The sequence below is a fragment of the Idiotropiscis lumnitzeri genome, chromosome 3 (assembly GCF_059441095.1).
Source record: "Idiotropiscis lumnitzeri isolate Australia: NSW breed Sydney's pygmy pipehorse chromosome 3, RoL_Ilum_1.0, whole genome shotgun sequence".
In the NCBI taxonomy this organism is placed as follows: Eukaryota; Metazoa; Chordata; class Actinopteri; order Syngnathiformes; family Syngnathidae; genus Idiotropiscis; species Idiotropiscis lumnitzeri.
This window is the reverse complement of record NC_142393.1, coordinates 22,485,424-22,508,437: the sequence shown is the minus strand read 5'-3', so window position 1 is coordinate 22,508,437 and position 23,014 is coordinate 22,485,424. Positions and strand designations below refer to the sequence as shown.

The following is a 23,014-nucleotide window of genomic DNA, read 5'->3' as shown; positions in this document are numbered from 1 at the left end:
ATTCATCCAAAAAATTTTAGCCTCAAACTAAGTCAGATATGAGATAAACTTAAATAAAAACAGAATAGTGGTAAAGTGAAAACATGCCTCAAAACACACACAAACATGTTCATGGCAAGTGATTTTTGTGTTGATTGATGGCAGTTAATTTGAGTAGTTGAGGCCCTATTATTAATCAAATGATTGTTTATCTGGTTTTCATGAACCAATTTCTGGGGGAAAAAATGCTAAACGAATGCAACAAATATTACAAGTCTCTTGATGAACGCTATCAGAAACCAACGCTGGTGATGCTATTAATTAAAGATGAGCTGCGCTAACACTTTGGGTCAATTAGCCGCACTTTGGGGAAATGTTAAGGTAACAAAGAATTGACTTGGTTGTTTAAATTCACACTTGGTGGGTTGGTGCTCAACCTCTTGGATTCAATACATTCAAAAGTCAATTTTACATATAATGATCTCGTTAAAACTACACAATTTCAAGTCCTAGCTTTGCTCCTTGCGGTTACTCCAAGCAACCACACTCACTGGTGGACGGCCAATACGGAGTACTCCACTCCATCCGCATCAGGTGCTCCTGTGGCGTCTGACTCGGTTCGGAAATCGACCGTCGTGTAGATGACGCTGGATGTCTCCTAGGAGCGCAGACAAACAATGAGCTTGTTCCATGTTCTTGTTTTTTTTAAAGGGAAATAAAAGTGAGTCAGTGGGATTGTGTTCCTCTTTTAACACCTACTGTAGCCTCTTCTTTAGCTGACTTTGGACGAGTTTTTCCACATGTGTCTACAATGAAAAATGCAGTGGATTCATACAATCCCCCAGCAATTTGAGTACCTAACAGCTGACTTGACTCGTCTTTAAGACTGGTGACTGTCGTTGTGGTGTTTATATTGTCGTCACAAACTGTTGTTACTGACGTCACAATACAACATTGTCCTGAAATCAAGTTAAGGATGTTTAAAAAAAATGACTTAATTACACTGATATTTTATTACACGTCGGCTATTGCCAGTGTTAGTTAGCTGCTCCAGCGGTAGTGGCTAACAACACCAACGACTCGCAGCTAATTGCTGAGCAGGTGCCCCATATAAGCTAGCAAGAGCCGTCGGAATACTTTTCAGGACAGTAGCGTATAATACAACATAGACGAAAATAGCTCTGCACATTTTTAATTCTGTTACCCATACACAGTTGACTTACTCAAATGCACTGTTTAAACCAGCAAAATTGCTCGTCTACTGTGGTTGGAGAGAGATTTGTCTAAAATCTCACGATGGTTTCTAGAGGAAAATAGTGTGTTGCAAATCACTGTTTTATTTTAAGGAAAAAGTTGATCTTTTAAAAACTTAAAACTAGTCGGTCGTTCATTTTTAAGGGGAAATGTATTTTTTTTCTGTGTTTAGAATTGTTCTTTAACGAAGAAAAATATGTATTTTTTATTTTTTATCTGAATACTTGATGATTCAAATTCACAGTAGGATAATCCCCTTTTTTTTTTAACTGATTTTGTCGAATGTCAGCCGGTTTTGGGTCAGGCCTTCCATTGTGAAGTTCACACGTTCCCATCTTTTCTTTTCTTTTTCCCACTCACATTACAAAAAAATGTTAGCATGTTAGCATCAGTGAAGATGACAGACATTTTATTGATTGATTTGACGATTGATTGAACTGACCAATCAATGCTTTATCCATATGTGTTATGTGATTGGCTGGCAATTGGCACATTGTTCGTCTACATGTGCCCTGGCACTGGCTGGCTTGATCAAACTGGTTGGTGACTGCTGGTCGCCAGTCAAAATCATAGACAGTGCATATAGACAAATAATGGATTGGTCGCCAGCCAATATCGAGACAAATTAGCATTCCCATTCAAAGTCATAACATTTAGAGTCATTTGAAATTATGGAAATGATATTAAACACAAAGCTTACCCAAGTGTTTGTGTTTGGTCTTGCCTCTCAAGCAAAATGCTCCAATTACTGAGGCAACAACAACAATGATCACAGTGATAGCGGCGAGCGTGCCAGAAGTCCAAAGAGTTCTGCTTTTAAAAGGGACAAAGCATCCATCTGGTTAGAATGACTATTAATAAAACACACAGATGTGAAAGTAAAAAGACAAGTACTGTACATACGTGAAAGGCTTAGTGGTCTCCTGCGCCACTTCAGTGCCGGTCCACTCCGGGCTCTGAGTTCTGGTCAAAAGGGGGACCCGGGGCCATTCGTCCTTGGCATCTGGGGTCCCTGACAAGAACATGAATATATAGCTCATCAACATGTCGAGAAAGAACTGAACCAACTTGGGCACCCGAACTGTATATGATGTGAATTCAAGCCAATAGTGAAAAAAAGTGCTCCACTAGCGGATATATGCAACCATCACGCCCCACTTCTTTGTCCCGTCTCTAAATTCCCCACAACATTCAGCACATTTTTTAAGGAGAAAAAAAATAACAGAATGATTTGTAGGGTATATCTGCTACTCCAAAGGCAACAAGCTTTTGTTATAATTTTCAGCTCAGGTCAATAGTAATCAATCACTTTCTGCCATCTAAAAGCACCTCTATAGTTTACAATCATCATGAAAATGTATCTGGAGTGAAAGCTTACCAAAGACATAAAATTGATGATCCGCAAAAATGTAGATGGGAGTGCCCAGCAGCACACATCTGTAGTAGCCTCCATCTCCCGTCCGTGCCCGAGCCACTTTGAACTCAATCCAGCTGTTAGTCTCCGTGAAGCTCACTCTTCCTCTCAGGAAGTTGGCAGTGTAGCCCGTGCTGTCCAGGAGAGTTTGACACCCACTCGGGGACACCTTGCAGCATGACTTGATGTGTCCTCTGTAAAGCGGCGGGAACTCAAGTCTCAAGGAAATGTCGTCAAACTCTTCCACCATTTTCAGGCCGATGGAGCCGGGAATGTCTAGGGAATAAGTGATACGAGTCAAAAAGCAGAGAACAACAGAAAACAGCAACAATGTCCCAGCCTTACCTAATAAAAGAAAGACAACAAATGGCAGCTTCATTTTAAGTGCCATATTACAGGAACAATTGTGTCTTTTTCCTCTTCTCTTTTGTCTTTGCAAACAGAAAAAGCAAGTTCTCCATTTAGTTGAGCAGCACAGCAACTACAAAGACTTCCCTTATAAGCATTTAGTCAGATTTAAAGGGAACATGGGACCATTTAATGTGTTGGGTCCAAATTGTTCTATTGGAAATTTCATATTTGATGTTGTGTTACTGGTATAAGTGTCTTACTTTCGATGTCTGTGTTTTGAAAATGTGTGAATACAAATGTAAGTCTGAGACCTCTTCTTGGCCAGAGGACCTTCGAGACAATGTCCCAATTTTCTGTCCTCTTTCTACATGGTACACCCAGTGGGAATCTAGGTTCACCGGACAATTACATTTGTACATTAATGCCAAAAGGTAAGCGGAGCTGCAGTGTTTTTGTATGCCCAGATTAGCATTAGCTTCTAATTAGTCGGACATAAAGTTCGGTTCTGTTTGGTATTGTGTCCGACGCATGCGCAAATCACATAATTGGGCAGTGTGGTGATGAAGTGCTGCCACTCACAGTGAAAATACAATCCAGGCTTTTTTGGTCTCTACTCCCCTATTCTTCAAATTCTGGGCTGCCACATTCCTTGACCAAAGAATTTCAGAGCCTTTAGTAGACACCTGGGAGCTTTTTATTTCACATTCCTTAAAACTATTAAAATTCTTTAAAATCTTATGTTATGCATCCTTATACAGTACAAGCTTAATAAAAAAACACAAATACATCTCAATTCGTTGCAATGGGAAAAGTTGATCAAATCAGTTCATCAGAAATAATGACATGATTAAAAAGAAAACCATGATTGCATATGTCCAGCACTGTGAAGAAATAGACAACTGCAAAATGATCAGTTTCTCCATTTTTGCTAATTTTAGGTTTCTTTGAGTAGAATTATTAGCATGACTTTCAAATTCCAAATGTAAATGTTAATATTTGCAGAAAATGAAAAATGTTAAAACACCAAAATTTTTTTTTAATTTATTTTGGGCTTTCTTTTCCCAGAGCTGTATAGTCTCAAATCAATGTAACAAAACGTCTCCTTAATCTAAAGAAAATGTTTTATTTGGCGTCAGCAATTAGCTTATTTAACACTTGAGATTCACCAGAAGAAAAAAAAAGGAATCAAAGCTATGTACAACTTTTTCTATAAACATTTTTTTGGCATTCTAAAAATGAATAAACTTAATAAATAGATGAGTCATTTTTCTCCCCCAAAAGAAAACATTCATTAAATCTGCTCCGTATACTTTGCAAATCCTTCTTGGGGGACAACAATGTCGAGCTCATTTAAATGAAGATGAACTGCTTGATAAAGCAGCTAAGTGGCGCTGTAGAGCTACTCGACTGTGAAGGTGATGACGTCATAGTGGACGCCTTGCTGCTGCTGCTGTAGTTGCTCCAGCTGCTCGGGCGTTGCTTCTGTATAGACCTCTTGGATCTTGATCTGCGTCTGCGCCTGCGCCTGCGCCTGCGCCTGAGCCATCACCGCCGCGTCTGCCACTGCTACAATGGTGGAAAAATGCATCGCACTTAAATCTGGACCGCCATTAGTCACAACTTAAGTTAGTTAGATTTAGTTGTGGGGCTCATTAGAGTGTGCAGGTGTTTTTAATGTTGAGGCTCGAGGCACACAGCTAGGAGTAAATCAATAAATCCGTCCAATTAGAGTGCAGACCTGTGACAGCAGTTTGGGCAGCGGCCTCCAGGTCTTGCTGTTCTGAGGCAGCAGCGGGCAGGTACTGGATCGGACTGTCAGTGCTGACTGCTATCTAAAAAGAGATAAAAGGAAGGAAGCACCGTTGTTGTAATGAAACCAGCTGTTGTGCTACAGGTTATATTGGCCAGGACAAACATGCATAACTTAAAGATTTGATCTAATTTTTTTTCAAGTTTTCAAATTTATCCTGCTAGCCATCATTTTATTGAATTTCCATAGAGTATGTGAATATTTGCAGAAGAGTTCAAATCTAAATGAGAAAGATTTTAATAATTAAATTATAATGAATTCTCATTTTTAATTCAATAAATGGTAGATAATGTACAGTAAACTCATTCACTGCCAGTGACGGATAAAGACGTCAAAGGTGAAATGAGTATTTTTTAGCAGGTTTGTTTCATTATTTATAATAAATGGGTGAATGGATTTTACAACCTAATATATTTTTTTAATCATTTATTATCTTTTATTAATATTTTTAAATAACTGATTATGGTAATAAACACATTTGAAAATGATTATTTCCATTATTTAAGTAGAGAAATTAGTCCAATATAAATGAATGAATTTTAATGTACTGGTTTTAGAGGGGAAATAGTAAACAAATTTAACAAATATACAAAAATATGTCACATTGATATGTTTGGCAGTTTTTACACCACATGCCCTTTCCGATGTAGTGGTACTTGCAAGGTATAGTATAAATGGTCTTGCTTAGTGACCAATCCGGAAGTTCGAGGCTTGAATTTTAACCCCCCACTCCCGTGTCCAAAATTACTCGATTATATCCGGAGGAATAATCAACAGGATAATCCATTCTAAAAAGAGTCAAACATGCCAGCCCTACTTGAAATTTTTCGGGAGTGATTACGATTACGGGGCCTTAAGTGGCCCAACCCTGCTTTATCGTGTCACCTGCTGCTCCTGCAGAAAGACTCCTTCATGCTCGTACTGGATGATCTGACCTTCTGGTATCTGAGGGACATTAGCAGAAGGTAAGCCTCACGTCCATCACGCACAACCCTCGGTCAACCGTGACAGGCACTTACCTCAATGTGATTGCCTTCTGCTAGCACCACATACTCCTGCGGGAATAAGTGCTGCACCCCATCCTGGGAGATGATGTACTGCACCTGAACACAGCACCAGGTGTCCAGTCAAAATTGAGATTATCACTTGGACACAGAAAAATACTTTTGCACTGCCATTACATCATATCTTATCCTCTCAATCGCTTCCAGGGTGTGTAAGAAGACATACAAATCAATGTTGAATAAGAAATTTTGAGTTGCTAACACTGGGGTATGCTAAGGAGACAAATTTAGCAGTTACAGAGACGTATTCATGACAATGTGAATGAGTGTTAATTTTCCATTCATTTTTTTCAGTGCTTGTCCACATGAGGACAGTGATGAGCTTGTGTTTATCCCTGTTGACTTTGGATGGGAGGTAGTGTATATCTAGAATTGGTCGCACATATATGCAAACAACGGACTGGTCACCAGCCAATGTCAGGTCGCATACAGACAAATGAGAGACTGTTTGCCGGAGGACATCAGGGATCGCGCTACAAAGGGGAGAAGGGGTGCTTGAGCCCCATTGGAAATCTGTGTGGCACCATTTAAGGCCCTCCAGTGTTTTATTTATAATGATAATAATTATTTTTATAATTATTTTGAATAATAATTTATGATATAATTTATAATTGATATCCTAAAATATATTTAGAAATTATTTTCTCAGAACCCCCATCGGTCAAGCCCCCCTTTCAGCCTGGGAGAGCAAAAAAAAAAAAAAATTGAGAGATTGGGAGAAGAGAAATCAAGAGAGAAAGGGAGAGAGACAAAGAGAAAGAGAGAACCACCACTGAGGAATACATAGTGACACTAGAAACATGGTAAACTAACTTTATCCAGAAAAAGAATCCAGATATTTCTGGACGTTAACTTGCACGCGAATTCAACTTGTTTGAGAGTATGTTAGCGTCTGTACTGCCAGGAAGCGTTCAGAGTCAAGTGGAAGATGTCCAGCTCTTCATTTCAGTAACCTGATTGTCTCCCGTCATGAGGTGTTGGACCGTCTGCCCATCAATGGTGGTGATCTGCTGGATGTACGCGCCTTCCTCCTGACGGTCGCAAACAAAGATGTTGTCATACGATGCGCAGCTTTGAGTGAATACTTGGTTGCGCTACCTGGTCTATTTGAGACTGATCTGGAGCCACAATGATGTGCTCTTGACCTAGAGCCTGCAGCTGATCTGGACTGATGACTGTCTGGTGGCCCTGCAGGGCTGCAATGCACATCAATGTTTTTAGGGCACATGTGACTGAAAACGGACATTTAAATATGTAGTATGCAAATAGTTGTGTGTCTTGCGTGTCCACTTATGTCTTACACTGCAGCGTGGCCAGTGCCTCCTCATCACTGTTGACTATGATGGTCTGCTGGGACGTGGCAGCGCGGGTCTTGCGCGTGGTGGTCTGTTCCTGGTTGTGGAGACGTTCCATGTGGAACTTGAGGTGGCCGTTGCGATTGAAGCTGGGAAAACATGCTCATCAGATGACAATAATAAAGTAAGGTGAGACAAGACAATTTATTGTCTTGAATCAATTCATTTGGATGTTGTTTTTTTTTTTTTAAATCATTTTTTTGCAGCTTTAGAAAATTAAAGAATCCCATCCCCATGCACCAAAGTAGCGAAAAATTCCCTTTGTGTTTTTGCATACTTAGCCTGTACTATTTGGCAACCATTTGAACGTTAGGATAATTGTATAGCTTTGTGACCAATCATGTGATCGCATGGCAATATCCCTAGTCTAAATTGAAATCATTTTCTCCATACACACCAAACCACTGCTTTGTTCCTACCTTTGATTACAAAGTTTGCAACCAAATGGCTTTTCGTTGGTGTGTGTCAGCAGGTGTCTACGCAGGTCCTTCTTGTTTTTGGAGGCGAAGCTGCAGCTGGAGCACTTATGAGGCCGCAAGTACGAGTGCAGTTCCATGTGAACCTGAATCAAACAAAGACCCATTATGTAAGTTAGCATTTTGTAGTTACCCAAAGTGCATTCGGAAACATCTGCTGTGAACTCCAAAATTCCCCAGCTTAACCTCCCAGGGAGATTCGTTAGAAACTCTCAGGAAATGTACTGGAAATGTTCAACCCACCAACAGGTTGAAGCAAGTGAGCCAAATTTATCTCACTGAAGTTTGTCCAAGAGTGTTTGACATACAATTTGCAGATTTAGGCCCATGTGCGTATTTGGATATAGCAACAAAACCTTCTGTACCAACCTTAACCTCAGGCCAGGATCTTGAGGTAAAGTCACAGTCTGGACACTTAAAGGTGTTGGGATCCACGTGTGCCCGCTTGTGGTTTTCCATGTCTGAGCGGCCGTGGAAAGACTCCATGCATATGCGACAGGAGAACTTTTTGGCGTTGACACTGGGCGTGCTCGCCGCAGAGGGAGAGGCAGGAGCTTCGCTGCTTAGCTAAGAGCAAACGCAAACGTACAACTGTAAGACATACTCAATGTGAACTCGTCTTTGTGAAAAAACAATGCTGTTACCTCCACTTGTTGTAGAACACCATCGGCCAACCCAGAAGCTAAGTAGAACTTGTCACTTTTTGGGCTTTGCGCCTCGGACACTTCTGCAGCTTGAACCTGGGTCTTCTTCTCATTGCTACAAAAAAATGATATACTCATTATAAAATGCATCATTTCATGAATTATTTGCACAAAACATTATTTTGGTTGTAGCTATGTGGGCATGGCGGCAGTTGGGAAATTCAGGAAATGTCCCAAACAGCTGGTCCAGCCATCATGTGCAACTAGTGTATATATTTTCAAAATAAGTAAATCCAAAACTGAGAAACAGAGGAAAACTTTCAAATATCATGTTTTATGATGTATAGTGAGACTGGTACGAGAGCTTTAAGAACATGAAATTGCACATGGGAGACCAGGGGCGTATTCTACACAGGCTTTTACCGTAATTCTAATAATGGTGTTAAATAATTATTATTGATAATAATAAATTGATAATATTGTTGATAATTGAATAATATTCAATCATTATTGCTCCAATTATTGTAACTGTGTGACTAATTTTTCAATAGTCTCACTTTAGGACAACTTTTAAAATCTCAACTTTTGGGAATTTCAGGAGTTTACCTGTCAAAAATACATGTGGTAGGCATGTCTATCATGAGCAGACCCACGTATAAATCTTACAAAGTCATGCCCGAAAAGACACAGGATTTTTTTTGATTTGCAGTCACTCCATTACCTGCACACAGCGCTTTGGACTTCTTCGGTCACTTGCTCCACCACACTGAACTCCCCTTCGTCCGTGTAGGTTTCCATGGCGATTTCTCCCGTCTCTGCCTCAAATGCCTGCTGCAAAACAGTGTCGCCGTTCTCGGAAACGTGGACAGTGACGACCTTGTGGGCCTGTCCCGGTGCCGCTGACACAGCGCTCCACGTTTCCTTCTCAAGAGCTTTGACTTCTGTACTGCCGTCTGACTTGAGCACGGCCACCTGCGGAGTACAATCAGCATCGGGTTGGTGAATGATTTTTATTTTCAGAAGTAAAGTTGCCATTTGAGCACTTTCACTAACTTGTAAGGAGTCTCCAACCAACTCCCGGGCGTTGCTCATATTAAGCAGCAGGCTCAGGGCATTCTGGGCGGAGAGCTCACTGGATTCAGCTAGGGAGCAGACGCAAACATTGCTTTCAGTTTTTCTCTTCAGTAGCGTGACCAACATGAAGTTACTTCATTTGTTCCTTGGTAGGTAAAATTAACTCTCCTGTTTTGTGGCGGGTCAAATTCACCCATTCTTTGTTTTAGCACAGTGGCACCGTGGTTAGCGCGTCTGCGTCATGCATTCAATCTCAATAGTTCGATTTCAGTAGTTCTCTATGAAAGCATCATCTCTGTATTGAATCATAAGAATCAATTTGCAAACATCTGCCTTTACTTTGAAAAACAATCTTTTCTGAATCTTTATTGATTTGTGGAGGTGAATTCTCTGCGCTGTCAATTTGAAATAATGTCGTATAATAAAGGGATGGTGATTCCAATTTTTTTTTTTTATCTGATTCGTCAACAAAATAAAACAACAGAGAAATCAATTATTAAAGTAATTCCGGCGCCCATTCCAACATTTGACTATGTGCAGCCCTCCCTGACATTGGCCGACAACCAGTCCAATGTATACCCTATGAGTCACCCAGTCAGCTCACCGACAGTCCTCATGAGGACAAACAAACAAATGAATGCTGAAAAGGAAATGTTTGGCGTTAAATCTATACGATGAAAATTGCTCATCTCACATATTTGTTTGCAAAAGAACATGGCGTGCATTTTTTCAGTGAGCCATGGACTGTGAGAAGTGAAACAAGTATAATAATAAGTTTCCTCAACGTGTCCAACCTTGTTCATAGATGATGGTGGTGTTTCCCAGTGCATCCTGGGACACTGAAGCATTCCCCATCCCCTGTATAGCCTCAAGAGCAATAGGGTCCACTGAAACCTGACAGAAGAGAAAACATAAATGAATTGTTGTCCATTTCCCTCATGACTTAAAATCAAAGGTAACGTGGTCACTTGGACTCACGATAGCATTTGGCACAACTTGCGCGCCATCCTCGTCTTGCTGTTTTTGCTCCTCGACATGCTGCAGGGTAAAAAACGGCTTGCGACGTGTCTTGGTCTCCGTCGCCGGGTGAGAAACAGACCACTCCTCGAAAGCTTCCGGATGGCGACACTGCACATGTAGCCGAAGATTCTTGCGGTGTTTGGTCCCGAAGTGACACATGGAGCAGGCAAAGGGCTTGTCTCCTAAATCCAAAACATATTTGGAGCAAAGTCCAAATGACTGTGGGTCCAAATGTTCACTCACTTATTGTCTGTTTACATGTAATGTAAACATATACACATCTTATTTCTATTGTAACCCATTAAATAGAACCCATTAATTTTACATTTGAAATACATGATAAAATATGATGTAAATATGATACATGAGAGGTGCATGAATCACTAAATGCATAAAATGTTGAAAGTGACTTTATATTTATCATGGTCTGTCCACCATTTAATGAAGTTCACATCATCTTTCATGATCCTTCTTGCAATGGTACATATTTACATCGAACTGACCTGTATGTTTAATTGCCAGATGTGACACGAGGAAGTCCTCTTTGGAGGTAGTGTATTTACAGTGGTCACATTTGAAAGGTCGGTCACTGGTGTGGGATAGCTGGTGGTTGAGAAGCAACTTCTTGTTGGCGCAAGTGTAGTCACAAAATTCGCACTTGAACCTGATGAATACACACTCTGGCTTAGTCCCGACACGCTGAGCAAAACCTATGTAGAAATTGTTGACGTCGTGTGAAAAAAAAAAAAAAAATTCCTTAAGAAAACTGAGGATGTTTATAAGTCACCGTAAAACTTTTGAATGGCCGCGTACAGAATATATAAAAAGTTAAACAGAAATTGTCAAATTGAATGCTAGTGTATACAGACCGTTCATGGTGAAAAATTAATTTGTAATCTTTTTAAAATATGTATCACCTTGTATATAAAAAAATAAGAGGTATACAAAACGTTTGTTACTGACGTGCTGTCTCCCACACTCTGAAGGTGTGTCAGGAGGTGCATTTTGAATGTGTAGCGCTTCTTGAAGGATTTGCCACACTGAAAGAACAGATAGAAAGAATCAGATTACATGTTTAAAATTGGACTTCAAAAACCTGAGCAGTGCCAACTGTGCATTAATGGCCACTATGCTACATTTGGCCGTTGCTAACTAGCTACGATGACATTTTGACTAGCCGAACCTTATCACACATGTGCGGCTTCTCGGCGCTGTGGGTTTTCAAGTGCTGAGTCAGCCTCTTCTGCATGGGGTAAACTTTGTGACAGACAGGACACGGGAACTGGGTTACCGTCACCACCGTCTAAAAGCAAAGGACAAAATTTGACTCATCAAGGGTTCAAAAATGGACTGCTGCCATTTTGCTTAACGTGATGGAAAATTGACTGTTGTGTATTTGGAGCACCTGCCCAGCCATCAAGCGTAAAATGAAACAACCAGGTCAAGTTTTAGGTCATTCCGCTGCAGTCACGTCAAAAACATTGCAAAACATTCGATCATTTGTGTCGCTTCAGAAGCCAATCCACTGTAAAATAATGCTAATTTGCACTAAAATTGCAGCTCAGCTTACCATTTGGACTTGACATAAGAGTGCTTGACTACGGCCCCACCTACAGTATATGCCACATCATTGGCAAATAAACTTTGTGTGGGAGCAGAATTATCATCATTGAGCCAAATGAATAAATCCAAAACTATTTTGGGAATGGTTGACTTGGTTGTGTAATTTCACACTTGATATGTGAAAAGTCAAAAGTCTTTACATATTAAGGCCCCTTAAATGGCAAGTACTTACCACTTCTGTCTTTTTTTTCCTGGTGGGTGCAATGATAAATACAGTTAGAAATTGTCAAACACATTTTCATGTATGGCATTCTGTCAACCAGGGGTGAGCAAACTTTAGTTCTCAAGCCAACTCATTTCAAGATGAGATTAAAATTTGTCAAAACATAGTTTAATAAATATACCCCTGTTTTAATTATAATTAATTAATCCATAATTGAATGAATTTATGAATACAAAAGTATAATATGTTTATGTGTAATCTGTCTAGAAATGGATGGAAATAGTTTTTATTTGTTTCCCCTAGTTATTTTTAAATTTCATAATTTACAAAAATAAATACTTAATCAATGCAATAAATGGTACATAATTAATTAATTTTACTTAACCAGATTTAGGGGAGATAAACGACTAAAATAATGAAACTCTTATGACAGGACTCTTGAAAATGTAAATGCTTTGCCAATCCCTGGTGCACACTGATCGACGAACCTTACTTTTCTTTGTTGTGAACCGCAGAGTGACGAATGACATCTTTCCTGTAAACACTCGAGTAATCGCACTTCTCACACTTGAAAGGCTTCGTACCTTCATGGTTGAACATGTGTTCCTGCAAAACGCATACACACACACACACACACGTAAGCAACGTTACACGCACAAAAACAGCGCTGAGCAACTGCAGACCTTTAGTGAGGACCAGCGCTTGCAGTGGTAGTTGCACTGGAGGCATTTGAAGAGCTCCGGCTCGTTGCCCTCGTGGGAGTCCACGTGGAAGCGAAGATCTTCCTGCGTGAGGAAGCGCGAGCCGCAGATCCAGCAGCTGTGAGGCCTCAGGAGCGGCTTGAGGGATTTGTAGTAGCGACTAAAAGAGGAAATTTTGCGTGAACAGTGGGGATGTTAAACGTATTATTCAGGAAGTGCAATTAATCAATGTTATTGATTATCGCAAATCAATTTTATTTTGTCTATCAAGTTTTTTTTTTTTTTTAATAATCAATTTGTTAGGCGGGGTCTTCCATAGTTCAGAGTGCATCCCCGCTGATGTGCGCTGTTTACACTAACAACATGGTTACAAACAGAAAATCTAATTTACATAAGCGCAGTTAGTGTTGCTAAACCAGGCGATTAGGTTGACGCATTGAGCCACATTGAGCAATTATTTATCAAAAGAAAAAAAATGGAAATTTGAATTCCCGCCAAGACACATACAACAGAATAGAAATCATTTTCACATTATTTTACGAAAGGTAAAAAAAGTAATCAAAGTCATGACATGGTGCCCATTTAGTTGTGCAAAAGCAGACAAACTTTTTTTTTTTTAATCTATTAGAGTTGTTAATTTAAAGGCCATACCGCCCAGCTCAACATCAATGGTTAATTTTATACTCTTGTGATAGTTCATGTGTAAAAAGAAATAAATAAATAAATATTTAAATAATAATAATAATAGGCAGCACGACTGGTTAGCCCGATGGTGCATCGGGCGTGGGTTCGATTCTGGCTCTAGCATTCCTGTGCGGAGTTTGCATGTTCTCCCCGTGCCTGCGTGCGTTTCCTCCGGGTGTTCCAGTTTTCTCCCACATTCCAAAAACATGTATGGTAGGTTGATTGGACACTCTAAATTGCCCCTAGGTATGAACGTGAGTGTGAATGGTTGTTCGTCTCTGTCTGCCCTGCGAGTGGCTGGCAACCAGTTCAGGGTGTCCCCCGCCTACTGCCCGAAGACTGCTGGAATAGGATCCAGTACGCCCGCGACCGTCGTGAGGAGAAGCAGCTTTGATAAAGGATGGAATAAATAAAAATGTTTATCAGCCCTCCTCATTTGTCATTTAAGTGAAAGAGAAACAAGTAGTTTGTTTTCAAAAGGCTAATAATAAGAATGGTTACATTCTCTTCATATTTGAATCACTACAAAGTTTAAATGTTCTTTCAACCACTTTCAGTGCAGTTGATTAAAGATTTGGTGACAGTTTGGACTCTGGAATAAATTATTCAAAATGTAGTTGAGCTTTCAAGGTCAAAGAAATGAAAGTTTAACAAGTGTCAGGAATGGGTGGATTTAGAATTGCTGCCCACCCTAGCACTCAGGTGTCATTGCTGGGTCAACATTGTTGGTCCATTGTTTGGCGTTGCATAAACTGAAGACTTGACAACGTACCGACAGACAACATGAATGTCTGCATAAATTGTGTCCTGAGAAACTGCATTCACCACGTGTCGGTCCCAGTTATAAACGTAAGATTGCTGCATATTAATCCTTCAATAAGGGCAGCGAAAGACTTTAATTGATTTCCAATAATTTTTGTATCCCAGAAATTCCACACAAAAATGTGGAATTTATTTACGTTTGTTTCTCCTTTCGGCTGAAAACCAGATCGAATGACAGCTCAAAATGGAAAAAAAGAGAAATGGCGCTTACTTGCGACTTAAATGCTTCTTGTACTTTTTGCGAAGGAAGCACTTGGAGGGGCGGCCTCGTTTCCTCTCAAAGAATTCTCCTTGCTGCGAGTTGGACGAGGGGTCTTTGTTCTCTGAGTCGGACTGGCTCACCACCACCTCCACCTCATCCCCGTTGATTGCCGAAGCGCTGCCGTCATTGTCCAAGCCCGAAGAGCTCGCCTCATCCGCTGCGCGTGGGTCGGCATTCACTCTTGGCTTCTTCGCTAAACTCTCCGCCTCTAAAGGAAGGGATCAACACAATGTAAACGAATGGGGTCACGTGAGTTTGCTAAAACCAATTTCAGGACTTGAAATTCGGCTCCAACTTCAGAAAGACTTGACTTGATATATGACTACCGTTACTCAAGTAATTCCCTGACTCGACTTGCTTGATTTTTGCCACAGTTACATCAAGGACATGCGTGAATATTAATCACACATCTTTGGGAAACGGACCACCCACCTTGGCTGTCATCTTCTTCCAGAAGATAGTATTTCCTCGGACGGCCAACTCTACGCTGAGGACGAGCTTGAGAGGAGGAAGAGATGGGAGGAGTTTGTTTTTTCAAAATGGCAGGTAGTCTACCACGAGAGTCCTCTTCAGCTGGGTTGTAGTTACTGTCCTCTGAGGAACAAATGAGAAGGGATGAAATTACAGATGAAACAATGATTGCATCTATGTTCATAATTATTGCAAAGATCATGATGTTGTAAAAATAAATATAAACACCACAGATACACTCCAAAACCAAATTATCATTTCAGAAGCCCTCTGTACTATTTGAAACCAAAAGTGTGTCTGGTGACCAGTCCAGGATACACAGAGCTGCTCTCACCCAAAATGAAGATCAAGTTAAGGTTCCCAAATCAACCCTGACCCCAACACTGACCTTCAGAATCATCAATTGCGCCAGCATCTGGAACTTGGTCTTCCTGATCCTCATCCTCTTGCGCTTGATGAGATGCGGATACCTTCGCCTTTGTTGCTCGCCACTCCTCCGCCGCCTCCTTCTTCTCTGGGTCTGCCTCCTGAGGAGCCGGCACGGCGATTTTGGGAGGTCGGCCACGTTTGCGCTTCGTTTGGAAACCCCCTGAACACAGAACAGTTGTAGTCAATTAACATAACATAAAAACATAAAATAAACCACTCCTAAATGCCAGTCTTTAATGAAAATATGTTTTAGATGGTAAATTGTATATGTTATTGTTATTGAGGAATCAAGTGGATGTCGTAAGTAAATACAGAGAAGTTCCCAAGACTGCCTGGTGGCGTAGTAGTCCATTCTAGAGGGACAAACCAGGGATCAAATCTCAGTTGTTGAGTTTTTGGAAGACATTTTCTCACAGGTACGTCTAAAACCACATGTTGCTGGAGGTACAGAGAACCAAGCGCAGCCTTAGGGGGGGGGGCGGGTTGCGCCTTTTCTGTTGCTGGTCCTTCCCTATGGAATGAGCTCCCATTAAATGTGAGGCATGCCCCCTCTCTGTCCACCTTTAAAACTCGTTCGAAGACACATTTTTATTCTTTAGCTTTCGACTCAACATGAGACTGTCGCTGTTTCTGCTGTTCTTCTGGTATCTATCGTTTGTGTTTTAATTTGTGTTCAAATTTCCCGCGAATTTATATTACACCGAATGGAAAGTGCTTTGCAGCTGTTGTGAAAAGCGCCAAATAAATGAAGTTGTATTTTATTGTATAAAACATTTGACTGTGTTCTTGAGTAAATTAGCAAAACATTATGGCGATCTTAATAACGGCAGCTCCTAAGCACGCTATTTCATTTGACTGTCAAAAGAGCATACCTGGGTATTCAATTTGAACAATGGAAAAGTCAATCAGTCATTCAATTACCATGTAAACTGTCTGAATTTTCACCTTGCCGTTAGCTAGCAGTGGGTCTCGTGCGACATCGTCTTTCTGACTAACTCCAGCAGTAAAAACTTGTCAAGTCATGTGAAAAGTTCTTTTGAAGATATTCAACCATGCTAACCTACCTGCCGGTTTGAAGTGTTTGTCCCTCATGTGGTTAATCAGCGTGTCTTTGGAGACACTCTTATACGGACACATTTTGCACTTGAACTGCTGCACAATCACAATTTCCATCATTTCCTCCAGCTCAGCCAGGTTGGGCGGCCGATCTCCGGAGCCTTCAGCCACAGCCGACGCGTCCACTTCCTGACCTGGGGTGGCTTCCTCCTGCCGAGCGTCAGAGCAATGCGGTGCCGCGGCGGGCTTGCTGTTGGACGTGTAGGTGCCACTGCTGCTGATGTAGAGCCCTGGTTGGCTCTGGCTGCACTCCGCCGCCTCTGGGACCCCCCCTGAATCTGCCGTGTCGGCGACAGCGTGGTCTGACGAGGAGCTGTCGTCCGTATAGAGGGACACGTCGGGGCCATTGCTGTTCTCCGTGTAACAAAAATGTTGGGGTTGCCGCTGAGGCTGATCGGGATCCTGGTTCTGCTCGTCGTCATCGTCGTCACCTGCCCGGTAACGGGAACACTCGGGTTGCTCTGAATCGGCAGCGGCAACATCGGCATACTCGGCGGTGTACTGCCGGCTCGTGTGTGTCTTGTGATCCGCGCTGCTGTCGATGTAGGCGCGCGAATGATGTGGCTGCTCTCCATCATCCACGGCGCACAGATACCCGGCACTACACTCCACCACGTAGTTCCCCCGGCTGGTGGCGTTTGAATCCGCCCTGCTGCATTCAACATATCCGGGCAGGTCCTGGTCGCTGTTGTCGCCACTGTAGTCGGGGAATCCTGACTGGGAGCGCGTCTGGTCAGGTTCTTCAGAACACTCCGCGTAGGAAGGTGAAGACTCCCCTGTTTGGTCTGGGCCATCTGCACTGCAGTCCATGTACTGGGAAGGGTGAGAGTGTTGGGGCTGATCAGGATGACTGCTGCTGTCTTCTGGGTAGCCAGAGTGTCCGGGCTGGTCGGGCTCCTGGCTCCTCTGCATGTCTCCCTGGTCCAGGCAGGTGGATGTGGGACCCTCGGAAAGGGCCTCGATGGCTATACGATTGGACAAGGCCGATGAGGACATATGGGATACCACAGGAGCACCTAAAGAAGACGGACATATGAAAACCAGATCGAATGACAGCGGATGTGCTGTTCAAATTAGTTTGCACATCTTTGCATGGTTGCTACATATGGCTTGACTGTTGCAGTTTGAGGGAATGACAACCAAACTGTGGCCATTAATGATAAGTTTGCCTAAACTTTCTCCCCGACCGCCTGAGGGCCCCACAGACTACTGATACTTTTAAACGGGATCTTAAGCCTTTTCTTGCTACCAAAGCTTTCTATAGACCATTCCTTTCTGTCTTTCTTCTTTTTGAAAATATATTTTACTCTTTGGGCAATGATTCGGAAAAAAAGGTCTTGTGTACTGGAAACACAGGAATTGGTACACTGTTACACTATTTTTACAATATTTAATATTATTATTTTTTACACTATCCATTGCGCTTTTGGCTCGCTCTCAATACATGAAATGTTTTTGAATGTGTTTGTATTATTTTAACATGTAAAGACCTTCAAATTTAAGTTCCATAAATGCTATAAAAGCATGTTTAGGGAGTACTTAAATTAGGCATTTCTATATTGAACATTTCACTTAATGCAGGGCCGGTCTAGAACATAACCCCCGTGATGGAGGTTGATTTACACTTTCTCTATTGAATCTTTTAATTTAGGGGTGTCAAAACCTTTTCTTCCACGAGCCGCATAGTGAAAAATCTAAGGGTTCAAAGGCCACTGATATTCTTCATCTTTAATTGATTTACAGTAAAATGCTGAAAATTAATCTATCCATGTAGGTAAATATACGCTATGCTATTATATCGTTTTTAAATAGCATCATTAGTATTTATCTAAAAAAACATTTAAGCAACAGAGGAAAAGTCTAGATTTTTTCTGGATTTTGGGGCTGCTTGTGGCCCTCTGTCGTACTTGAGTAGAGCCTGCCCCTGACATGACAAAAGAAGAATCACAAGACAAAACTGCTGAGGGAGTGGAGGAAATCATCGCAATTAACGCTCTAACTGAATATTATTTATTCATCTGGACATTATGATAAGACAATTTACTATTTTAGTAATTCTGTAAATCTACAAAAGCTCTATGTAGTTTAACCAATGTATTATTAGTAGAGGTAATAATATGAGTAGTAGGCAAGGGTGTCACACAAAAACAGATGCGTGATACGGGCCGTGTCAATTGTTAAATTATATTATATGCCACGGGTGGCGAAATTACAGATGGTGTGCTGTAAATATCCAATAGGATGGGATTTGAACACCCTTGTTTTAAAGGATCCGTGGACATACACACTATTAACACATAATATCTGCACCTTGTAGTATGAGATATTGAGTTGGTTCTGCATCTCTGTCTTCTGCACTGGTTACGTCTATGCACCCTTTGGGGGAAAGTAGTGGAAAAAAAAAAAACATATTTGCCTTTTCTAGCAACCCAAACAAAACAATTTAATTTGTCCAGTCTGTGGTAAGATAGAAACGTTGAGATACCATTCATGATGTCAGGGCCGATGGTGGACTCGATGATCTTATCGATGGCTGAGCCCAGGTCGGATGAGGTAGAGGCAGTGGAGTCGGACACCATCATGGCTCCTTCAGACGCGGCTGCGCTGGAGTGAACGAGCACTTGGGCCGACTCCGACACCAGCACCGATTGAGTCACCGTGGACACGCTGGAAACGCTGGTGGACTGGGCAACCGAGGAGGAGTCCGGGAGGTGAACTGAGGACACTCGAACGTCCGTGCTGGAGCTGGTCTCGGGGATGAAGACCTTGACAAGTATACAGGTGACGTCATCGGTTAGTAAGCTCAACACACAGAGAAAGTATATTAGGGTTTGTTTTCTCATTCTAAAACTGTTCCAAGATGTTTCTATATAAATCGTTGACATTCTTTGGTTAGAATCAATGCAGGACAAAGAATTACAGTATATTTATCACCCTTTTGCCGTACTTCAGCCAGTTCTGTCTGAGTTTAATGAGTTAGTGGATGGACTTTTGTTACCATGCAAACCAGGGGGAGGATTAAAGTGTTGCAGCTAAGCAAAAGGTTTCTTGTTTTCAAACAGCAAAGAATGTGAAGAGCACAGAAAGCAAGATTTTCACTTGTGGAGCCGAGCAGCCCAGTTTTTGGAAATGAGAGTAGCGTGGTGTTTCCCAACATTTATTAAGCCAAGGCACATAAAATGTAAAGAAATGACATGTGGTTATTGGTACTGAATTATAAATAGTCGTAGTGGGTTTCATTATTAATATTAGTTGCTTGTGTTTCCATAGTCTAATAGTACTGTAATTGTGTGTGTTTTAGTTATTGTGCATCATTTTAATTTTTTTACATTTGTACATGTACAGTACTTTCAATGTGTTGTGTAGTGACCCTCTGTCCGTTTATCACTTTTGATTTAGTTTTGCTTTCACTACTAGTTATTGGACTTATAAATAAAGTACTGCTGTCAAGTGATTATTAACTAATTAATCACAAAAAATTCCATGATTAATCATGATTAATCACATTTTTCAACTACTATATTTTGCGAAGCTTATAACAGATATTTACTTGAATAATATCTTGGAATTGATGCAAAATCACCAAATATGAAATATATTTAATTCAAAGACCGTTCTAGTAGCTTTCTTGGATTCTTGAAAACGATCTAAATGGAGACATCTTTGCAGACATTTATTTTCGAAACATTTCTCACAACTGCCCACAAGCGCCCACCAGCAGTGTTGGTTTGCAAGGCCCAGTGGTAACTTGAACACAGTGTTTTGTTCGGAGACGTGCTAAAGACAGCTAATATGGCACAATATTGGCAAAGTATGCAAATTATTTTTCAAGAAAATCAAACTGAGTTAAAATATCTAACTGAGTTACATTTTTTGGGGATTAATCACCTGAGTTAATGCTTTAATTTTGACAGCCCTAAAATAAAGTTGTATTGTATTGTAATGTAGTCAATACATGAACAGATTATACAACATTGCAACAACACAATTGAAAGCAACAAGTGCAAATCCAAACATTTTTCCCAAAAAGCTACTCAATTCAATGTAGTGTCTCACAAGCAACACGGAGAGAACATGCAAATTTCACACAGAAGTTACGATTCAAACCCAGAACCTCTGAAAGTGAGAGGCAGAAATTCTTAAATTCTCACCCATCGTGGTTCCCCTGATGAAATTATTTGCAATATCTTACCACAAATCCCTCTGAGCTCTGTCCAACATGACAATCAGACTCAGGAGGTTGTGCGTGAGAGGAGGCAGCGTCGCTGCTGTCAGCCGACATGGCCTCGGACGACTCCATGCCCATGCCACTTTCCGACGGCTCCTCCATGCCAGAGGGGCCTGCATCGCTGCTGCTTTCCACCTCATTCTCCTCGGAATCCATCAGTACTGTACAAGAAAGTATGAGATCAGTTTCTGCACAGGCAAGTAATAATAGTCCTAATTAATAAAAATATGGGTACTGCAAATGTTTGCGAGCCTGGCTTTTTCTGATGGTATGTTGCAATCCGAATTATGGTAAACAATTCCTTCATGTGAGGGTATCACCTTCACAAACATAATGATGCTGTTTGGATTGACCCTGACAGGACATTATCATTCTAAAAATATTATTTTTAATATGTGGGTCGGGCGAATAACCCCATAATTATTACCTCAATTTGCACGAGTCCAAATATTAGAAACAAAGAGTCCCTTTGTGATTACAGAGATTTCATATAAATTGTTCAGAAAATGTGATCTTATGGTTATAAAAATCACAATAGACAAACATGGCACACAAAATCAAATTTATGCTGTCGTGCTTTTATTGGAAACACGTAAACATTCATAGTGCACAGTGGGGAAAAGTATGAGAGTCCAAAGCTAAATGACTTCTTGAGTAAATCAAAGATGGGAGCCCGCAAATCCATTCAATGTGATGAGATTGGCGGGCTTGGTTTAAGTTGCCCTGCCTTTTAAAAATATTTTTTTCTTTAAATCCAGTACATTATATTGAAGTGCAGTTTTGTGGAATGTAACTTAAGAGCAATATATTCTCAAATTAATCTTTGAGGACTGTTTGTAAGAGTTGCTAACTTTTTGGGGGGATAAAAACCTGACCGGTTTTGATAAACAATTGGGCCGAACCACTTTAATGTTGGTCATGATGGTAGTACTTGGAGAGCCAAGTGCTTTTTTTTTTTAGGTGGCACATGGTGTAATAGTCTGAAACCCACTGAATTAAAGCGTTTGTCATCGTGTTTCTGTGGTAAGGGAAGCACAACCATGGACATTGTGCAGGAGTTTCACTGCACAGGTAACGTTAAGTCGTTGACGAATCTTTGAGGGTTTTTTTAAAAAGGCAATGACAACACAACAAATAGATAAAATTGATATGTTGGGAGTTTAACGACTCATTGGACTCCAACTTGGCTCGACTTCCTTGTCTATTTCATAGTCAGCATTAACCTCGTACACCGTTTAGGGGTGATGTTCAAACAATATACAGTAATGCCCAACTACAGTTAAAGGCTGTCAGACATTAACTCAACCGAACACATTTTCCGGACTCGACAAAGTGCGCGTTTGGGCACAACAATAGCCAAAACTGGAGTATTGTTCTTAAGTACTTTAGCACGCAGTAGCTTATGGCCTAGCTGCCCTTGATCCTGCCTGCGCTGCGTCGCCATTTTCCAACAGGCGGACGTCTTTTTACATCAGGCATTCTCGGAAGCTCAACTGGGGACCTCGAGGGCCTCAAGCCGTGCCAGACCGCCCAAATGCTCTCCCTGAACAAAATAAAAATACGTAACCTACCTAGCGAATGTTTGTTATTTTTTTCTTACCGTTTATTTGCGACCGGATACGTGTCCTTACGCGTAACGGCGCTAAATAGTACAGGCATCGGTAAGAGGTAATTGTGGCATCATTCTAGTCGGGCGCCATGAGAATCTCCTCACTTCCTGTTCGTGCGGACAGATCTTATTTATTGTTTCTATCAAACCCATTCGTATCACATATACTGACATACTAACAAATTTAGGTGATTGATAGTTACACAATGCAAGCTGTTTTGTTTGCGTTTGATGATTATTAAGGGTATTATTTTAAGTAAACCGACGCACTATTGCTTTTAGTCCGAGGCGTATCACGCCCGTTCGCGCGGAGGGGTTTGTGTCGTTTTGCCGACGTCGCCCCCCTCCCCCAGCCAGTCGCTGAGCTAATTTTAGAAAACGAATCGAAACCTTTGAAAGCACACTTTGTGTGACTTATTTGAATTTGTGTGACTTATTTGAATTTGTCGCATCTGTTTAGTTTTT

At 41.1% G+C, this 23,014-nt stretch overlaps 2 protein-coding genes across 4 annotated transcripts; both read right to left on the bottom strand.

Annotated features, from left to right (window-relative positions):
- Positions 1 to 223: 223 nt before the first annotated feature.
- Positions 224 to 3,111, bottom strand: LOC148340429 (uncharacterized). 2 transcript variants are annotated; one of them, XM_088291445.1, is made up of 6 exons: positions 2,993 to 3,111; positions 2,612 to 2,923; positions 2,128 to 2,245; positions 1,925 to 2,046; positions 739 to 785; positions 224 to 637 (listed from the first exon to the last, which is right to left on the bottom strand). In XM_088291445.1, the coding sequence occupies exons 1-6, from the start codon at positions 3,036 to 3,038 to the stop codon at positions 527 to 529; spliced, it is 756 nt and encodes a 251-aa protein (XP_088147571.1). In that variant the 5' UTR covers positions 3,039 to 3,111; the 3' UTR covers positions 224 to 526. The 2 variants fall into 2 exon arrangements, with proteins under 2 accessions (XP_088147571.1, XP_088147570.1); XM_088291444.1 differs by having other exon boundaries at positions 733 to 785; positions 1,934 to 2,046.
- A 571-nt stretch (positions 3,112 to 3,682) lies between these two features.
- On the bottom strand, positions 3,683 to 22,664 carry LOC148340428 (zinc finger protein 335-like). 2 transcript variants are annotated; one of them, XM_088291442.1, is made up of 28 exons: positions 22,541 to 22,664; positions 20,905 to 21,101; positions 19,198 to 19,477; positions 19,023 to 19,088; positions 16,661 to 17,728; positions 15,556 to 15,756; positions 15,129 to 15,290; positions 14,646 to 14,904; positions 12,911 to 13,088; positions 12,721 to 12,833; positions 12,237 to 12,255; positions 11,625 to 11,744; positions 11,405 to 11,481; positions 10,945 to 11,105; positions 10,400 to 10,623; positions 10,216 to 10,315; positions 9,401 to 9,489; positions 9,069 to 9,319; positions 8,348 to 8,462; positions 8,073 to 8,270; positions 7,647 to 7,789; positions 7,174 to 7,316; positions 6,971 to 7,068; positions 6,826 to 6,903; positions 5,828 to 5,911; positions 5,694 to 5,753; positions 4,737 to 4,830; positions 3,683 to 4,564 (listed from the first exon to the last, which is right to left on the bottom strand). In XM_088291442.1, the coding sequence occupies exons 2-28, from the start codon at positions 21,094 to 21,096 to the stop codon at positions 4,398 to 4,400; spliced, it is 4,740 nt and encodes a 1,579-aa protein (XP_088147568.1). In that variant the 5' UTR covers positions 21,097 to 21,101; positions 22,541 to 22,664; the 3' UTR covers positions 3,683 to 4,397. The 2 variants fall into 2 exon arrangements, with proteins under 2 accessions (XP_088147568.1, XP_088147569.1); XM_088291443.1 differs by lacking the exon at positions 19,023 to 19,088.
- Between the last annotated feature and the right edge of the window lie 350 nt (positions 22,665 to 23,014).

Coding starts and splice junctions, on each gene's coding strand:
- LOC148340428 (XM_088291442.1), bottom strand. CDS start 21,096: ATGGATTCCGAGGAGAATGAGGTGGAAAGCAGCAGCGATGCAGGCCCC. Junction 9,490..10,215: donor CACCATCATCTATGAACAAG/GTTGGACACGTT, acceptor TCTGCTCCCTAG/CTGAATCCAGTGAGCTCTCC. Junction 8,463..9,068: donor GTCCAAAGCGCTGTGTGCAG/GTAATGGAGTGA, acceptor ATTTTTTTGTAG/CAATGAGAAGAAGACCCAGG.
- LOC148340429 (XM_088291445.1), bottom strand. CDS start 3,038: ATGGCACTTAAAATGAAGCTGCCATTTGTTGTCTTTCTTTTATTAG. Junction 2,047..2,127: donor AAGCCTTTCACGTATGTACA/GTACTTGTCTTT, acceptor CCCTTTTAAAAG/CAGAACTCTTTGGACTTCTG. Junction 786..1,924: donor CAAACACTTGGGTAAGCTTT/GTGTTTAATATC, acceptor TTTTCATTGTAG/ACACATGTGGAAAAACTCGT.